This window comes from Paramisgurnus dabryanus, chromosome 17, assembly GCF_030506205.2.
Source record: "Paramisgurnus dabryanus chromosome 17, PD_genome_1.1, whole genome shotgun sequence".
In the NCBI taxonomy this organism is placed as follows: domain Eukaryota; kingdom Metazoa; phylum Chordata; class Actinopteri; order Cypriniformes; family Cobitidae; genus Paramisgurnus; species Paramisgurnus dabryanus.
Genome location: NC_133353.1, coordinates 7,580,744 through 7,600,184, shown reverse-complemented (window position 1 = coordinate 7,600,184; position 19,441 = coordinate 7,580,744). Strand labels below are relative to the sequence as shown.

The 19,441-nt window shown below is 36.2% G+C and overlaps 3 protein-coding genes across 8 annotated transcripts in view; 1 reads left to right on the top strand and 2 right to left on the bottom strand.

The window, feature by feature from the left end:
* Positions 1-101: 101 nt before the first annotated feature.
* Positions 102-4,342, bottom strand: rmnd1 (required for meiotic nuclear division 1 homolog). 2 transcript variants are annotated; one of them, XM_065254202.1, is made up of 12 exons: positions 4,212-4,342; positions 3,434-3,825; positions 3,238-3,346; positions 3,076-3,151; positions 2,961-3,000; positions 2,747-2,847; positions 2,300-2,406; positions 2,070-2,134; positions 1,704-1,780; positions 1,509-1,629; positions 1,195-1,311; positions 102-546 (listed from the first exon to the last, which is right to left on the bottom strand). In XM_065254202.1, exons 1-12 carry the CDS (start codon positions 4,231-4,233, stop codon positions 514-516), a joined length of 1,260 nt encoding a protein of 419 aa, XP_065110274.1. In that variant the 5' UTR covers positions 4,234-4,342; the 3' UTR covers positions 102-513. The 2 variants fall into 2 exon arrangements, with proteins under 2 accessions (XP_065110274.1, XP_065110282.1); XM_065254210.2 differs by lacking the exon at positions 4,212-4,342 and adding an exon at positions 3,949-4,164.
* Positions 4,343-4,891: 549 nt separating this feature from the next.
* Positions 4,892-10,691, top strand: ccdc170 (coiled-coil domain containing 170). Its single transcript, XM_065249081.1, has 11 exons — positions 4,892-4,981; positions 5,247-5,402; positions 5,487-5,743; positions 5,949-6,093; positions 6,161-6,346; positions 6,446-6,763; positions 6,889-7,068; positions 8,186-8,359; positions 8,768-9,010; positions 9,574-9,789; positions 10,136-10,691. Exons 2-11 carry the CDS (start codon positions 5,283-5,285, stop codon positions 10,373-10,375), a joined length of 2,079 nt encoding a protein of 692 aa, XP_065105153.1. The 5' UTR covers positions 4,892-4,981; positions 5,247-5,282; the 3' UTR covers positions 10,376-10,691.
* Positions 10,692-12,639: 1,948 nt separating this feature from the next.
* The window catches only part of syne1b (spectrin repeat containing, nuclear envelope 1b), a 119,283-nt gene continuing 112,481 nt past the window's right edge, over positions 12,640-19,441 (bottom strand). For 4 of the 5 annotated variants that reach the window (XM_065254156.2, XM_065254128.1, XM_065254133.1 and 1 more), the window contains 4 exons: positions 19,058-19,270; positions 18,833-18,925; positions 16,627-16,685; positions 12,640-13,592 (listed from right to left, as the gene is read on the bottom strand). In XM_065254156.2, coding sequence (XP_065110228.1) covers positions 13,346-13,592; positions 16,627-16,685; positions 18,833-18,925; positions 19,058-19,270 — 612 coding nt within the window. In that variant the 3' untranslated portion in view covers positions 12,640-13,345. The remainder of the gene's footprint in view (positions 13,593-16,626; positions 16,686-18,832; positions 18,926-19,057; positions 19,271-19,441) is intronic. The other variant, XM_065254141.1, reaches the window with a different exon arrangement.

The following is a 19,441-nucleotide window of genomic DNA, read 5'->3' as shown; positions in this document are numbered from 1 at the left end:
CTTGGAAAATCTGTGATTGCAGGTATGTGAAGTATCTCAGCATATTAATTTATCTCAATATTTAAGAAGGTTTGAAAAGAATCCAGTCAACATAATACAAATCACTGAGCACAAACGTGTTTATCTAAATGTAAAACAATATACACTAACAAAATTCACCTTTACATATAATATTAAATATAGAGACTATATCCACTATGCGTGAATCATTTTAAAAACCGAACTTTAATTTTCTGAGTCTCTTTAAGTCTCATTGTCACATTAATAATCATCAATATTACTTCATTTACAGAAGACAAACCCATTTGTCGATTTTACAGAAAGATTTGAGTCACTTTATCCTCTTCATTTTAAAATCTACTCTGAAAACATATTTTTACTCTGTAGCTTTTGGAAATGTGTAATTGTTTTGCATTATGTACAGCACTTTGGATTAATTTTTATTGTGTATAATGTGCTTTATAAATAAAGATTGTTGTTGTTGTTGTTTAAGGCTGCACATGTGGGTCCTCTTCAGAAAATGACACGAGCAAGTTCAAACATCACCTTCAAAAAGAAAACATAAAGAGACGTTTTAACATTTCATTCATTACTGTTTTTGCAACTCTAATATCACATAGATTAGGCAAAAATAAATAAAATAATAAATGTGATGAATGTCATATATGTGGCCCTAGACCACAAAACCAGCCACAAGGGTTAATTTAAAATTGAGAATTATACATAATTTGAAGGTTGAATAAATAACCTTCACGTTGATATGTAAATTGTTAGAATTGGATAATATTTGGCCGAGATACAACAACTTGAAAATCTGGAATTGAGGGTGCAAAAATTAGAAAATAAAAATCGAAATATTGTGTAAAATCGCCTTTAAAGTAGTTCAAATCAAGTCTTTAGCAACACAAATTAGTAATGATAATTTTATATATATATATATATATATATTTTTTTTTTTTTTTACGGTCATGAAACATGATTTTTGGCATACAACGTATCATTTCCCATACAATGTATTGTTGGCTATTGCTACAAATATACCCATGCTACTTATAACAGGTTTTTAAGAGTAAAGTTCAGCCCTTTATATTTTGAAATACTAGGCATCACACCAGCTAAAAGTAAACTATAATATGACACGACTGGACAGCAAGATGTTCTTTTGAGTAATAACATATCTGATTGTTTTCTAACCTCAATGGCAATGAGCACAACTATCATCCACTCCAGTCTGAGACTGTGTTTTTCACTGAGATGGTTTCTCATCAGGTCTGTTAGTTCAGTGCAATGTTGAAGTTTCTCATTTACAACCTAAAAAATAAAAATTATAGCAGTAGTGTGACGTTTACATGATGTTTGATTAGGATATTTATGTTACGATGATGCATTGTGACATTGTAAGCCAGAAAGACACATCATCACTTTAAAAGTCAAATGCAAAGTTACTTGAAATTTTTATTAAAGATTCATTTAATTGAAAAAAAGTTACTGTAGTTGTGGTTAGTTACCTTGACTCTTCTGTTAATGTTCAGGAACTGACAGGTCTTGTCATAGAGTTGCTCAAGATCTTCTCTGTCCCAGTAGAAGTCAGGTGTGATCAGCAGGTCAGAACTCAGGTTTATACAGTGCCTGCCAAAGTGTAAACACATTGTATGATGTAAATGAATAAAACTCACACAAAAGTCCTGCATCTTGGTTCCTACCTTAAAGAAAAGAGCTCTCCTATTTTCTGCATAACTTCAGCCCTGGACAGTTTTACTCTTTGTCCAGATTTAAGCATCTGTTAAAAGATATGTGGTTATATAAAGGTATATTTCTAAACTATATTATACAAAATATGTGTTATAAACTATATTTATTTATTTTGAATTTTTAGCCAATAAAAAAAAGGAAGTCTAACCTCCACAGTCAATAGCCAATTGGACAAACTAATAGACAGATCTTCCTGTCAAATTTTTCTGGTAATCCTTCTGTCTATTCTCATTTATGTCCGCAATACAAAAATGTACAGAACATTTTCAACTCAGCACGCCTCGTATTACCTATAAAGATTACATAAGTAGATCTACCTCAGGAATTGACTGGATGGACTCGACAAAGTTGTCAAGAGAGGTTTCCCATATTGCCAACTTTACTGAAACCATGCGAGAGAAAAAATTACATTCTGCATTTTTTAGACACTTGTATTCAAAGCAACATGCAGTGCATTCAAGTTGCAGGTGTGTTCCTTAAAAAATGAAATGCAAATACTGACAAAGAATTCATGTAGACGCTAAACATTCAATTAAACATTACACACCTGACAGAGACAATGCATTGGAAAATGCAAACTTCTCCAAAACCACTTGTTCATAATCCAGCTCTCCATTAAACAAGAAGTTTCCACGATAAAGTTTTGAGTTTCCCCTGGTTGCACCAAGGAAAGAAAAATGGCTATTAGTTAGAAGTACTAAATAGTTACATTATAATGCATTTAATTTTTTTTTATAGAGTTGTGTATCGGCAAAAATCTGGTTATACATATCACTATACAGGGGTCGTGCAAAGCAACGTTTACAAACCAGGTCAGTGAGTTTTTTAAACATATTGTCAAGAAGGATAAACAAAGGTAAACAATGGAAAGTTAAGGACTGTTATATTACCATTGGAAATAAAAACAGCCAATTTTAGGATATATTTAATTGTTTATTTTAACAGGTTCTCTATATTTTATTTCACAGTTACAATAGAAAGATTTGTGACTTACTCTCCTACTGAGTAATTGATCTCTTCATTTTCCCAGTGGACCAGAGCGACTTCATAAGGTTGGATTTCATGTTGCTCAAGTATCCTCATCACTGCCTTGACCTGTAAAGAAAAATGTGCAAAAGAAACTGAAACACTTACAGATAAGTTAAATGGGCTCCAAACAAATGACAAAGTGTGAAGTTGAAGCATGGAATAAAAACAAGACTACTCACGGTTTTCTCTTCAACATTCCAGAACACCACTGAACCTTCTCTGTAACCCAAAACAACCAGAAAATAACTACTTATTTATGAAACCAAATAAAAGTAGTTCAACTTTTTAGCATACCTGAAAAAAAATATTGTGCCACTATCACTTGGCTTTGCGACGTGTTCTGTTCCCATCACCAGCACATTGGAAGCATCTGAAACCCACAAACACTTTCATTGTGAATAAACTAAACTGTACACGCATTAAACAAGTACATGATACGTTTCTGATGTCACTCACCTCTGGGTAATTCATTGACTTCAACGAAGCCATGAGCTATGAGATCATGACAGAGTGTTGGTAAGTGGTACTGGTCTGCAGTTGCGTAAGCAATGCACTGCATCAAGTCCTGAACAAGTGCGAGTAAATACACACCAAATATTCATCATTAGTATCATTTAGGTTAAAGATGTACGTTGACATAACACAAACACACCTCCTCCTCCTGTCTGGGCTGATTGGTTCGTGATGGCTGTTTGGTCCTTGGTCCCTTTAAAGTCCTTTTTCCAGGCATACCTCCTTGTACCAGGATTGATTTGATGGTGGTAGTTGTGGACTGCAGCCTCATTTGTGTTTTCCATGTTTTGGATATTAAATTTAAAGGAGTCTGCACGTGACAATGACGGCCTGTATGTGGCCTCTGTAATTCTTGCAGTCTTGATGTTGAACAGGTATATGGGAGGTGGTGTAATGTCAATGTAGAGTAGTTTAACTTGGTGCTGGTGACACCTTGTAATCCATTTAAGGTCCTAAGAGTAAATCCATAAGCGTGTGTCGTCTTCAAAGGCTGATGTAACCTCCATAGAGCCTTTAGCGACATACCTACACCTAAATATGAAACAGATTCAGGGTTTTGCGATTAAAACAAAGTCGTATCATTATATCAAGCGTGCGTTTGTATAGCCTGCATGCATGCACGTACAGTGGTGTCAAAATGTTGTTTCAACTGACCTTGAATAAAAAGCATGTCAACAGTTAAACACTGGCCATATCTAACATATGTGCTTTTGTGAATAATATATTAAAGAACATACAAAATGGTAAAACTGCCTTTTTAGATCATTGACAGATACATGGAGAATGAATGTTTTCTACTGTCAACAGGAGCAGACCACTAACGTTACCTTACCACGATAAAAACAATTCATACGTAAATTCATACTAATTCCACAATAAAACAAAGCTTTTAAGAGCTGTAATATTGTAAAACATACCTATTAAGACGCTGTATGACATAAAGCGTTATAATCTAGCAACAAACGCGGTGACATTCTGACACATTCACATAAAGTTTATTTGACAGTTCGAACTGCACGAGCGTTCCGACGCACTTCCTGTATTCGCGATGACGCTAACGCGGACGTATTTTGCTCCGCCCATACCTCGGCACTTTATTATATTTCGCTAAAATTTCTTTGATCAAATTCCAGAAAATATGAGCTTTTCTCATTTTCATAGATCAAAGTGTTCGTTTTATTTGATGTATCTCAAGATTTTAGATATAAATAGATAATTAATATACAAAAGGCTTGATATATTTTATAATTATATATATTTTATTATTATTCGATGAAAGTTCTCCTTTTTATGTTTCTTAAGATATATTAGACATATAAATATACAAGTAACATATTGAAAGAGGTTTTTTTTAAATTTATATAAAAACAGGTTTTGTTATTACGCGATGAAAGTGCTCATTTTTATTTTGTTGTCCTCAGTATATATTTGATTTAAATAGATAATAACATAATAAGGGTACAGTATTTATATTTTACGATAGGATAAGATTAAAATGTAGTTTCATTGTGAAATATTTCGCTCATCTGGCGCCCTCTACTGGCGCTCTCGAGCTGTTAAATGTTATTGTGTTGCTTGGATACCCAATAATGTCAAGGGAAACATTTTAAGACATGAACCCGATACAACATCAGACTCGACTCGAATAGATATTGATGTTGACAAACAAGCGGCACAGAGATATAAAGTGAGTTAAAGATATGTTTCATGTTTTTTCTTGGAGTGATATATTCCTAAAATGATAACTATTAAAGAAAAATGGCAAAATGGGTATGTTTTTAAAATTAATGTGATGTATTTGATGGTTTAAAATGTAACTGAATTGTTTATTTATGTATTTATTAATTCAAGATTGCTCCATAATAATGTTATTCTATTCCATTCTATTTTAATGTTAAAATATATCATTTTTTAAACTTTTTTAATTTATTGTAAATGTTACTGTTGCTAAGGATACAGCAGGCTGTATTCACAGAGAGTTTGACATCATGTCAGCAATGGAAGAGTCTGTAATCCAACAACACTTGGCACATTATAAACAAGCCACTGAAACAGCCCGTGAAGAACTAGCAGCTCTACAGGCCAAATATCAGAGTCTCCAATCCCAGGTTCATATCCCATCCTCTTATTGGATCATCTGGATGTCTTGTTTTCCTTGTGAAATAACTTAAACATTTTATTAACCTCTATAGCTTTTGGATGCCCAATCAAAAGTTGCATCTCAAGAGGAGACGATCAAAAATCTAAAAGATGCAACTGATAGACACAAGGAGAAGGAGGCGAGGCAGGAGTCTCTCATCTGCTCTCTAAGAGAACGGATCTACAACACTGAGCAAGAGATGCTCTCCGTCACCTCCTCCAAAAACATCATGGACATGAAAATACAGACGCTGGCAAAAGAGAACGAGGAAGTCAAAGAGAAACTGATGGACCTTGACGTCAAGTCAAAGTGAGAATTCAGTCAAAACATTTCTTACACATTTTAGAATTAAAGTTGAATGTAGTTTTGTAAAGACATTTGATATCCATGTATGTAACTAAATTATGCTTTTTAATATGTGTCCAAACAAATGCACGTAATAAAAGAATCAATAAATGCACTATTAGTATTAATACATTATACATATATAATAAACACTAAAACATATTTGCAGACAGTATTTTGCAGAATTGAACAAAGCAAAACAGGTAGCCACTGAGACCCAGAGGAGATCTGATGAGTTCATATCAACACTGGCAAGCAAAGTGTCCATGAATTTAGCTGGAAAAGCAGATCCTACAGATCATATTATTTCTACGGTAGGTGTTTTTGCACATACGCTTTAACATTCTCCTGGTCTCTAACACATCTCTCTTCATAAATAAGGTGGAAAGCTGCTTCAAAGAGAAAGAGAGACTGAAGAACAGCATCTGTGCTTTAGAGGAGAGCGTGAAGTCTTATGAGGTGGAGTGTAAAGCCAGCAGAGAAACGGTAAAGAGATTGGCCACCGATGTTGACCATGAACAAACGCTTTCAGCCTCTCGAGTGAATGAGCTGAACTCTGTCAGAAAGGTACAGTATCGTTTCAACTCAATACTTAATAAACAAAACCAGAATATGGATACATATAAAAGTACTATTTGTTGAAGCATGACATGCATTATTTGTCAGGAACTGGATGTTGTCTCTCTGAAAAAGCTTGGTTTGGAAAGGGAAAACCAGACCCTTAAAAACTCCCTGCAGGAGACACGACAGGCCCTCGCATCTGCCCAGCAAAACTGCGAACACTATGAGAATCTGACTCAAGATCTGAATAACAAACTTCACCGCAGTCAAAATGAATCTCAGGTATCTCACAGTCAGCATGAAGCCTTGGTAAAAGAATTGAAGATCCTGCTTCGTGATCGCTGTCTGTCTGAACACCCCACAACCGAGGAACTACTGAAGGCTATAACAGCAGTTTGCAGCAATGAGAAAAGTGCAAGAAAGGTAATGCATGCATTAGATACTACTATAGAATGCTGTGTAATGAAAAATAGCCGAACACACACCCAGAGCCCTGAGACTCGAACCGGCAACCGTTGGGTTACAAGCACATCCTTTATTGTGTTTAGTCCGAGTTAGAGATGGAAGGACAGCTGGCAGAGCTGCGGGAGGAGATGTCCGGATACAAAGAACATCAGAGGAGCTCAGGACTGAGAGAGCAGAAGCTCCTGAACAAAATACAAAACCTGGAGGACGAGCTGCTCACCGCTGGAGTCTGCAAAGATGGAATGAGTCAAGATAAACAGCACGTGAGACATGTTATCAACATCTCTCAATTAGGTCACATAAAGCCATCATCTCGATTATCATTTAAAACATGCACTACGGTAAAACGTTTTGAAACACTCTTTCGTTATTTATTTATATTTTTCCATTTTTTTCCATTCACCTTATTTGATACACCCCAGCAGGCATATGACCAACCTTCAACGTTGAAATAATGTCAGTTCTTGCTTTAACGTTGAAACAACGTTGATACAACAGTTTATGCTAAACAGTTGCAAAAGGTTAATAAAAAGCTAAAAAAAACAACATTGAAATTTGGTTTAAATAATGGCAGTTGTTTGTTCAACGTTGATTTAATTTACAAAATCAAAAGGTAATTCAACGTTGATTCAACCTTGTCCTTAACAGTAATTAAGGAGACGACAGGAAAGTGCAGGGTGAAGAGAGGGGTATGGGTTTGGCAAAGGACCTCAAAGGACCGCCGGAAGTGCACATATGCACCATATGTCGGAGCACTGCCCACTACCCTTACGAAAATTAACCATGGTTACCCAGTTAAAACAAAAAAAAAACATGGTTACTGTAGTAAAACCATGGTTTTGCTCATAGTAATCAATACACCACAAAACCATGGTTACTACACTTTTACCACAAAAAACATGGTTAATTTTCGTAAGGGTACACCATTGGCTCTGACCCACACTAGAATAATAATAAACTCATCCAATTATGTTGTGACTAAAAGCATCCAAAATTATTTTAAAGTCTGTTATATTTTATCATCTGAAGTGCAGTCAGATGCCTAGAAGTTGCAAAACTGTATGTGTGTCATTTTATCAAGAAGTTTCACTTTAGGGTGAATTTTAAAGAATATTATAGAAATTAACATTTAATCTGGGTTCTTATTGGTTGCTTTTTCTTCAATATTCAGTCAAAGTCATTTATTTAAAATTTTAAATACAATTTTTAGTTTTGGCAATCTGTTTGGCACAGGTATATTTTTGTCTACAAAAGTAATTTCAAGCATTAATCCATACACCATAAATTAAACAATTTTAAGATCGTTAACATTTCAGTCAAGCACTTAAAAACTTTTGACCAGTAGTGTATATATATATATATATTTTTTTTTTTTTGTAGTATATGCGGTTTGTGGAGCAGCTGTCAGAGAAATTAAAAGTGGAAGAAGTTGCAGCAGATCTGGGTTTTGATATGAGATTAGAGGCCATTCTTGCTCGAGCACAGCAGCTGACCAGACATGAAGGAACCGCGTTACTCGAGACCAGGACCCAAGTCCATAATCTCCAGAGAAAGGTTTGGAAATTCTGGAATTTAATGTCAAAAAGGGTAGAAAATAAACCCACCATGCTAACAATCTAAAAATAAAGGTGCTACAAAAGGTTCTTCAGAGCGATGCCATAGAAGAATTTTTGGTTCACTGAAGAATCATTCAATCAAAGGTAACGTTAATAAAAACATCTGGGTGACAAAAACGTTCTTCGGATGTTTAGGCTCTTTAACAATAAAGCCAAAAAGGGTTCTTCTCTGGCATCACATAGCACTTTTTTATTTTTAAGAGTGTACCATTCGAGAGTCATCAAATGACATCAACCTTGCAAGATCTTGATATCTCCAAGTGTTTTATTTAAAGTTGAATAAAAACCTATAAGAATTTAACACAAATGTTTATTTAATATTATTATAAACTCTCTGTGACTTCAGCTGAAAGAACAGAAGCAGCGTTCAGACAGTAAAGAGCTTCATCTGGAGCTGCTGATGAAAAAGGTATCACAGCTGGAGGAGGAGAAGAGGAGTCGGTCAGCGCTTGCCCTGGAGAAAGATGATGCGACCCTGACCTGTAAGAAGCTGCAGAAGAGGGTTGATCGACTACAGGCCGAGCTCAGCACCTTACGCTTCTCCAACACTGAACTGAAAGCCCAGCTGTCCCACACAAATGAACTAAAGGTAGAGGGACGAGCACTGACCCGCAGAACGACACGGGACAGACTCATATCAGCATGAAACACAACTTGTCAATAATGTATTCGTGATACTCTAAAAGATATGTATAAAAATATGAATGTATAAATAGCAATATGCCTTTATTCTTAAAAATTAAGGTTTCGTGATGATTGTACACTCTCTCAAATGAAAAGGTACAAAAGCTGTGACTAGGGAAGTACCCTTTTAAAAAAAAGTCATACTGTGATATCTACCATTTAGGTACAGCAATGCTTTTGTATCAATATGTACCTTTGAGGAACTAATAGGAACTCTTTTGGTACTCTTTTGGTACAGTTTGTACTTTTTCTTCAGAGAGAGGTCCACAAATGTACCCTCTTCTTGTCAAAAAAAATGTTTCACTGCATGCACTCTTAAAAATAAAGCTTTCTAAATGGTTATCTCTTTATTTTTAAGAGTGTAGTGTTCTTGAGATAACAAGGTCATGGATTTGATTCCCACAATATGTATGCAGTGTACTGTAATGCCTATAAATACTTCGTTTCTACTGTCTTTGATGCAATAAGATCAAAGTGATGGAACAAACCCAAACCATAGAGGAACAGAATAAGAACCTGGGCAAACTTGGGAAGAGCAAAATAAAGACCGAGAAGAAACTGAGCACCATGAAGTCAGAGATGCAGAATCAGGAACTCCGAGCCAGAGATGAAATCCTGCAAGCACAGAGACTCCTAAACACACAGTCGAGTGCCATAACAGAGCTCGCTCACACTGAGAAACAGGTACGGTATGTGATGACCACATTAAAACCAGTTTAAAAGTTTTGATGCAACCAACACTGTCAGGGGAAAAAATGGTTCCTGGGGTGGTACCCTTTCAAAACATACACCATTAAAGAGTACCTCAGAGGAACAACCTGGTACCAAATGTATACATATCTGTACCTAAATATATATATATATATATATATATATATATATATGGGTCCTTGATCAGAACGTGTAATATTAAAGTATGCCTGGTTATTTTCAACCTATTATCTTTTACCCATGGATTGCATTTCTTGGATGTTAGGTGGTAAAAACAAAATCTTCTAAACTATTAAGCTAACACACGTTTACATTGCAGTTGCTGGACTTCCATACTGTGGTGTCTCAGATGTTGGGTGTCGATGGCACCGGCTGTGTCCCAAACTATGAACTTCTCAGACGATTGGAGGTTCTGATGCAGTCACGCCACTGTCATTGTGATGCTCATCTGCACCAGTGTCACAAACCTCAGACGTGGGAATCTCCAGTTTCCTTTGTAAATGCTGCACCGCAGGCACTGCCAAGCCCTGGAGCCCACAGTGCCAATAATGAACACTAGATCCTAACTCTTGAAAGACCCGCTGTGTTTTGGATGGGCTTTGTAACTACCAGCAAAATCTCAGCGATCATCCAGCTTCTCTAGAAAGTTTAACTATTGGCATTTTGGTACTGAATAGCAGGGCTATGCTATTTCACCAGTTAGATTATAACCGGTTTAATATTTCATGCTGGGCTTTTACAGCAGAGCTTTTTATTAAACATTTAGTGTTTTAAGCAAGGTAAAGTGATGTTTATGTTGACCCAGGATTTGATTGTGGTATTTGAAATTCTATTTTGAAACAGTATGTTGAATGTATTAAAGGCACACTCCACTTTTTTGGAAAAATGCCAGCTCCCCTAGAGTTTGATTTTTACCATCTTGGAATCCATTCAGCCGATCTCGGGGTCTGGTGGTACCACTTTTAGCATAGCTTAGCACAATCCATGGAATCCGATTAGACCATTAGCATCGCGCTAAAAAATAATCAAATAGTTTTGATATTTTTCCCATTTAAAACTTGACTCTTCTATAGATACATCGTGTACTAAGAGCGACGGAAAATTAAAAGTTGCGATTTTCTAGGCAGATATGGCTAAACACTATACTCTCATTCTGGTGTAATAATCAAGGACTTTGCTGCTGTAACATGCACTTGAAAATAGTCCCCTTCGTAACTTTCAACAGCAGGGACTATTTTCGGGCACTGCGTAATATCATTGCGCCTCCTGCAGCCATGTCACGGCAGCAAAAACCTTGATTATTACACCAGAATGAGAGTATAGTTCCTAGCCATATCTGCCTAGAAAATCACAACTTTTAATTTTCTGTCGGTCTTAGTAAACGATGTAACTACAGAAGAGTCAAGTTTTAAATAGGAAAAATATCAAAACTCTTTGTTTATATTTGAGCGCAATGCTAATGGTCTAATCAGATTCAATGGATTATGCTAAGCTATGCTAAAAGTGGTGGCGGCAGACCCGGAGATCAGCTAAATGGATTCCAAAACGGTAAAAATCAAATGTTTAACACTAGGGGAGCTGGAAAATAAGCCTATTATCAAAAAAGTGGAGTGTCCCTTTAAAGCCACAATATGTAAGATGTTTATAATAAAATATCCAAAAACCACTCGCAGTGTGTGATATATTTAATACAGTTGTGTACTACCAAAAGTTCACAAGGATTTGTAAATTCCTGTTTAAATAATGTCTCATCCCTTGTCCCCCCGTAGAGGTCTTCACAGGTCCACTCAGATCCAAAACCAGAGGTCCAACCCAAGCCCCGAGCTGGTTCGGGTCTAAAAGTTTCATGTGTGCCTCGGACACAGCTCTGTATAATATTAGCGGCATTGGGTCTCGGGTAATTGAAAATAAATGTGTTTTTGCTGAACGGACCCGAGAAGAACCAAACTATCTTGTGCGTGTGCATTGAGTCTTTCTCCAACGCCCCCATATGTTTGCCAAGAGCGCTTGCGACAAGACGGATGACAGATGAGACTAAGTGAGCACGAGCAATTTAACCGAAAGTCCCATGAAGTGTGCCATTTGGGACAGGGCCATTCTCAGTTTCCGATTGTATAAACTATGGCAACACAAGTGGACAAATGGGGAGGTAACGGTTATACAGCATCTACTGTAACACGCAGCTGTTGTGCCTTGCAGCTAGTTCATTACGATCAACATCTCCCATCCTTCAACTTTCCTTCATAAAATCAAGCTTCGCCTTTCATTATTGTGTAATAGTGACCTCTGGTGGTGAAAATCCTGCATATTGTGGCTTTAAAGGAACACGCACACATTTTGGTATTTTAGCTTATTCACCGTATCCCCCAGAGCTAGATATACATGCTTTTTTCTTCCCCCCGCGTGCTGTAACTCTGTCTGATGCACCCCCGTTAGCTTAGCTTAGCACAAAGACTGGAAGTGAATGGCTCCAGCTAGCATACTGTTCCCAAAAAGTAACAAAATAACGCAAACGACTTCCATTTATATGTTGTGATTTGTATTGTCACAGCGTGTACAAATAAAAAGGTCATAAGTTACACAGCCATCTTTTAACCGTATACATACAGGGAACTTATAGGGAACAGTATGCTAGCTGGAGCCATTTATTTCCAGTCTTTGTGCTAAGCTAAGCTAGCGAGGGTGCGTCAGACAGAGTTACAGCACGTGCGGGGATGAAAAAGGTATGTATGGACTTATCTAACTCTGGGGGATACAGTGAATAAGCTAAATTCCCAAAATGTGGGCGTGTTCCTTTAAAAAAAAAACAATTAAGAGTCCATCTTGAATTTAAATGAAAAACACCATTCAGGCGGTTATTTGTATATTTTGTGTATTGTCTTTGCTTCAGGTTCTGTGTCCTGATCAAACTGTACATACATAAATACTTTTATCTCTGATATCAGTGGTTTATATAGATGAAAGTATATTCATGACACGGTTAACTTGAATAATACAGCAGGTAAGTTAAAATCAAAACTTAAAAATGAATCAAAAGAAAAATCCAATAAAATAAATGAGCATTTTAAAACCAAAACGATGACCACATGCCAAAAATACATATAAAAAATAATTGCAATATAGAGTTCATCATTTTTTTTACAAGTGATTCTATATGAATACTATAATTCTCAATATCCATGATTTTAAAAGGCCTTGAGACCCGATTACCTATTCAGTGCTTTCGACACTACCAGTGTTTAGCATTGAACAGCATTAATAACTATCCAACGTTGTCTTAAACGGTTTTGGAAGAACATTTGCAGCACTATAAAAACAACCCGCCTCACTGCCTAACATGGGTTTCTCAGTGCAATAGGTTTCAGTCAAACATCTACACAAGACTCTTTGATGTACTGTAAAATTAGCAGCTTTGTTTCGCTATACAAGGACACAATAGTAATTCACTTTGGCTGCCCATCCATTGAAAATGGCAGAGAAACACAAGGATGGCCACAGCCGAGCTGCCATTTGTACCCATAAATGAAGCTCATATGGGCGGGGGGCCGTTGGTGTAGCTGAGCATGGGGTGGAAGGAGCGGGCAAAGTTGTTGAGTTGGGCGCAGCCGTAGTCTTCATCGGCCGTGGGTACGAGGCAGGCCACGCCCACCAGCAGGAGCAGCAGGAGCTGCAGGGGCAGGGCGGCCCACAGGACTCGCTTCAGGAACCGTCTGCACCAGGATGATGGTTCTTCCTCTTCAGAACGGGAGGAACCGGATCCAGCGGCGCTGGGAGACCTGCTCGCAGACAACAACATTAAAGGTTCAGGCAGAAAATGAGACATTTTATCATCTAGTTTCCTATTTCTGAGGGCTTAGATAGCGATGCACAAACTTTACGAGACATCGACAGCAGAAAAAGCTATGTACAGGATCCCAGAAGTATTTGCACTTTTTATAAATTATTTTTCAACTTTTTTGTCAAATCTTTTGCTTGATTGGTGTATTTATCTCTTTAAAACACGTGCATTAGCTGTATTTTCTTATTTAAAAAAGTGTGGCTTATGTTAAAAGTTTATTAAGCGAATAGCCTGCCAGTGCCAGGTACACCAAAAATTATTTCTATGCTGATGTGACATCAATTATGTCATCCAATCTTACATTTAATTGTACAAATATTGTATGTTTAATTTAAATTTCAGATCTGAACATCTACACCTTAATCTCTAACACTGTCATGTAACACCAATCATCTCTCTAAGCTTTACAAATAGAGTTATATAAAGTTTGAGTAGTATTTAAAAGCACAATGTCTATTTCAAGTTTTCCTTTATAAATGTGCTTTTTGTTAAAGAGCTGTTAAACTGAGCGCAAGCCAACAGGAGAAAAGCAAAGCTTAAAGTTTTCAGCTTCAGAGTATAAAGCAGTTGGGTTAACAACCCTAACAAAAGTCCATTAACACTGAACTTTGTCCTTTAGGTAATAACATTATCAACAATTAGTCCAGGAATAAAATATACACCGTCAGAGAAAAAAGGTCCCTAGCTGTCCCTGGGTGTTAGTGGTACCCTTTGCACCTACAGATTGATATAATATAATATATATGATAATATATATATATATATATATATATATATATATATATATATATATATATATATATATATATATATATATATATATATATATATATAACCATTTCTTAACCATTTATTCTTAATTTACCGTAAAACAATATCAATCTGAGCAAATAATTTCATGTATGTGACCCTGAAGCACAAATCCAGTCATAAGGGTCAATTGTTGAGATTTATACATCTGAATAAATAACCTTTCCATTGATGTATGGTTTGTTAGGATGGGACAATATATTGGTGAGATACAACTACGTGTGACCCATGCTGACAAATTGATTCCCCATTCATTCCTTAGGATCCAAACAGGATCACTTCGACCTCGGGCGCACGTTTTGTGCGTTTTGTTTCGTCCCATCATACTTACTGGTGTAACTACTCATGTAACAGTCTTTAAATAGAGAAAACATGGAAGTGTTTGGTGGCTTCTAAATTCATCCCTTTTTGGATCCTAAGGAATGAATGGGGCTAGGCTAAATGCTAACACATTCACGACACACTGTACAAAGATGTTGAGGTAAGAACATAGTAAAATATTGAAAAACGGTGGTGTTTTCCTTTAAACCATGAAGGAATTAGAAAAAATGCAGGACTTGCTTGATGTTAAAAGAGTTATTAAGAGAGATAAGACATGTACACGATCTTCCTCACGCTGACTGACAGATCCGAAGCATGGACAGATGTGAGTGCTCGACCCTGATATATAGATATGATATCTACACAGAATTACAGTTTTAAAAATGCATGCAGGTATAAACTGTTATGTCTTAAGTGAACGTTTGGTTAACTGTTGGGAAAAATATCTGATGTGTAAGATTATATTAAATCCTGGAATTACAGTAGATCTTAAAGCTGTCTGCCTCAGTGTCAATCAAACAATATACATATATTTATTTCTATAGATATTGTTTTTGACTTTGTGTGTGCTAAATCTATTAGTTTTACAGTGATTTTAAGGTACAGATGCCGTGATTTTGCTTTTGAACACTCTCAAATCTTTTACTCAATTTTTTCTCAAAACTTCAAACACGTGTGGCTCTGTCATTTTGTGTCAGATTCCAACAAATCGTACATTGCTTTGAATTTTCTTGACTGTCAAAATATAAATAAATCTATTTAAATTAAATTTTATATATACATTTATATTATAAATTTGCTCATTCTGACTTATTTTGCCAGCAAGACTCACATTTGAAAATGTGGAATTTAAGGGTGGAAAATCTAAATATTGAGTAAATCGCCTTTTTAAGTTGTCCAAATTAAGTACTAAGCAACACATATTACTAATGATATATACATTTTTTATATATTTATGAAATATCTTCAAGGAACGTGATCTTTACTTAATATCATAATGATTTTTGGCATAAACAAATTAATAATTTTGACCCATACAATGTATTGTTAGCTATTGCTACAAATACCCATGCGCCTTAAAACTGGTTTTGTGGTCCCGGTTCACATATGACCTCCCTTAAAGACGCATTTGTAAATAACAATATTAAAATATGTTTAATCATGTAGACACATAACGTAATGTTCACTGTAAATAAAAACATTATAATGTTACAAGCACATTTAATGCTATTTACAAACCATACTGTAAATACTGACCTAGTTTTTAACTATTACATTTTTTTTTTAAATGTTACTACACCAATTTTCCTTGCAAAGAGGTTAGCCAATCATATTGATAAAAATTTTACAAAATCTGTAGCCTTTTTGTGTCCGTGTTAAGCACAATGATGAATGTCGTTCACTAGTGTGTTAAACTGCACAGATGGCAGGTTGAAGGGAAAGATGATTGATATGTTATTGAATGAGATTAGATGTGACAAACTAGGAAGAGAAATAGAGAAAGACCGTTGCCAAGATTGTTCATTGCAGACGCTTGCTGTAACAATGAAGTGCGCGAAAGCAAGCAGCCTTGCATTAAAAGGTGTCGAGAGACTGCGTGAGCTTCATTTTCTGGGTTCCCTAACCTGAGCAGGGTCTAGAACTACAGAAGATGATGGAAGTCATCCACATGAGCCTTATTTGTCCTTCGAAATGCTGTATGAGAGGGCCACGTGTTCACGTCAACTAGGGAGAAATTTGGGGGTCGACCCCGATTCAATGACGCTGGGGTTTACGGTCAGTTAGGTCATGGGTCGAGTTCCATTATCTTCTGTTTGCTCCAGAAACCATGAGAAAGGTACCTGAGAAGTGGACTGCTCACAGAGGCTCCGGGCTGTGACAGACTACTTTTGCCCCGTGGCTGTTTGCAATGAACAGAAGGGGTGAAAGAAAGAAAGAATGTTTCAGTCCAGGCAAATAAAGACAAAACTACTGATGAAGAAACCCAACAAAATCAAATAAAGGGGTGACAGCATCTCTCAGGAGACAAGGAAACTGGTTCTTCACAAAGCACTTTTTTATAGTGCCAACATGGGATTTTTTCACATTTAAACCATTTTATAGTGGTATTCGTTTTAAACTGATTTGTTATCAAATGACCATCGATGTGTTTCTGAGTTGACTAATCTCAGGTCTGGGTCATATTTCATTTAAGAATACATGATAGTTTGTATAAAGACAATAAACCTTATTTTTTTTAGGGGTGGGAGATAAACCAGTAGACATGATATCAACCAGTACAGATTTTGGACTATCGTGTCTATTAAGTTACGCGCTCATTTCACGAAAACGAAATGTTTGCACGCCTATTTAAGCACCATACAAAAAACAAGTGATCATAAGCCATTGAAACCCAAAAAACTGGGCACGCATTTCTGCGTTTCTGTGTTAGATGAGCGTGAAACCGCTCATTGAGCTTGTGAGCATTTTTGCTACTTTATTGGCCTTAAATATGTGTCAAAATGCAAGTATCTTTATAAACATGGTAATTTCGGTCTTAAGAAAAGAAAACAGCTGAAAAAAAACACGTGTAAGAGTAAATTGGACTGAGACTTTGTTCTTAAAGGGGAAGTTACCTAATTTTGTTCCTGTCATATCATTATTATTATATAAAATAACTCATATCATGATATACAATTTTGGTTATATGGCCCACCCCTATTTTGTTCTATACATGAAATCAATAATAATATTTTCATGTAGATAAAAATGTTTCAAGTAATGTTGTCAAATGATTAATCCCGATTAATCACTTACAAAATAAAAGTTTGTGTTAGCATAATGTGTGTGTGTGTGCTGTGTGTAATTGTATATATATATATATATATATGCAATTAATCACGATTAATCGTTTGACAGGCCTAGCAAGTTATTCTTAAAACAAAATATTTATCTTCATAGCCTTTTTATCAAAATGTAATTTAATTATCTGCTGATGTCATCAATCCCTTAACCTCTACTGTCCAATCACCTGGCTTCATTCTGATATGTAAAAAAGTAGCCAATTATTTTCTTTAATTGTAAAGCAGTATTTTTAACTCGTTAAAGCAGTTACCTCGTCAATTAAGAGAAATCATTTTCCTGCCAATGACGCCTTCCTGATGAGTTTTTACAGTAATCTGTAATTCCGCTGTTATCCACTAGATGGCACTCTTACCAAATTTTATAAAAAACGGAAGCAAAAATAAATTTTTAAATATTTTAAACTCCATGTATGTTTTGATAATCGTCCTGAATCTGATCTCTGACAAAAGTCCTCTACAAAAATGCAATTATTTCAGCTTTTTGCTCAAATTTTGTATTTTTGAAGAAACCGACCCATATTTGAGATGTGATAAAAAGAAAACAAATGAAGATAGGATTAAACGTTTTTTTTCCATTTTGTTTGTTTGTTTGAAAGCAGAGGGTCTGTTCTTTCATTTGATAAATTTCTATGTTTATATATTTAAAGAAGAAAATTCTCCTGAAAGGGATTTTGTGAATATCACAAAAAAGGCTGGTGGGCAACTTTTTTTTTAAAAGGCTGGCGGGGAGTAAGTTAAGTGGGATAAGTTTAAATGCAAATTAAAATCTAAAATGTTCTTTTTAACATTTATGATGTTATATTGAAATGTGACCCAGACATCTGTTCTGTAGATTTTGTAACAAAACCAGTATTCCTTGAATGCCATAGTGTGGGAATCTCTAAAAAACATGAGTGGAGGGGAAATGAACAGAGGAACCAACCAAGGCAGAATTATTTAGGGTTGGGATACAAGGGAATCGCTTTTGTAAATTATGTCAAATGCGAATGAAAGAATAATTGTGAATTTCCAGTACTGATTTGGCTTTTGTGGTTGAGGAGAGCATGCTGGGAACGATTCTCTGAGCAAAAATACTGCAGTGTCAAAGTGTGTATGGAGGGCCAGGCTTCAGGGACATTTGGTGCACAAGTGTCAAACTATCTCCACAACGTGACAAGCAAACGCTTTCGTCCTTGAAGAGCCGTACAGAACATGAGTGTGTTACCGATCGATGGCGACTGGGAGTGCTGCGTCCAGACACGGGGCTCAGGGACCCTGATGTATCCAAATCATCAGTGGATGACCAGGATGATAAGTCCTAAAGTTTGTGTTTGAGTGTTGGGGAGAGAAACATAAAGCAAGATGAGATTTGGTGCTGCATACAACAGATTTGGTAACATTTGGATGGAAACTCAAATTGACTGAAACTGTTTTGAGGTCAGTATCTAACCTGCTGGCTGCTGGTGATGTCCAGTGTCTTCTGCAGCTCTCGAATGTCTCGCGTCACCTCTTTCAGCAAAATCTTGAGACGGTTCCCGATGACGTGAACCTTCTCCTTGGCTTCCAGACAGTCTGTGCCCTCCGAATGAACCAGCAGCTGTAAAGACATGTCCTGCAGAGACGCCACCTTCAACTGCGTGTCCAACAACTCCCGACGGATTATCTGTTGGGTCAGATGAAGATTAAAAACAATGTTATAAAACTGAAATGCCTATATTATAAACTATATTATTAAGGCAAAAAATATTGCTGGTATAGAGGACAGCTGCACAGGTAAGCTTTGGGACAGTTCGGAAGTCTTGAACTAAAATAATTTGAAATATGATATGCAAGT

Excerpts from the sequence above, each read along its gene's own strand:
- rmnd1 (XM_065254202.1), bottom strand. The coding sequence starts at position 4,233 with ATGTCATACAGCGTCTTAATAG. Across the intron at positions 2,135-2,299 it reads CAATGCATTGTCTCTGTCAG|TAAAGTTGGCAATATGGGAA; the intron begins GTGTGTAATGTT and ends GCATGGTTTCAG. Across the intron at positions 1,312-1,508 it reads ACATTAACAGAAGAGTCAAG|GTTGTAAATGAGAAACTTCA; the intron begins GTAACTAACCAC and ends TTTATTTTTTAG.
- ccdc170 (XM_065249081.1), top strand. The coding sequence starts at position 5,283 with ATGTCAGCAATGGAAGAGTCTGTAATCCAACAACACTTGGCACATTAT. Across the intron at positions 5,403-5,486 it reads ATCAGAGTCTCCAATCCCAG|CTTTTGGATGCCCAATCAAA; the intron begins GTTCATATCCCA and ends TAACCTCTATAG. Across the intron at positions 7,069-8,185 it reads TGAGTCAAGATAAACAGCAC|TATATGCGGTTTGTGGAGCA; the intron begins GTGAGACATGTT and ends TTTTTTTTGTAG.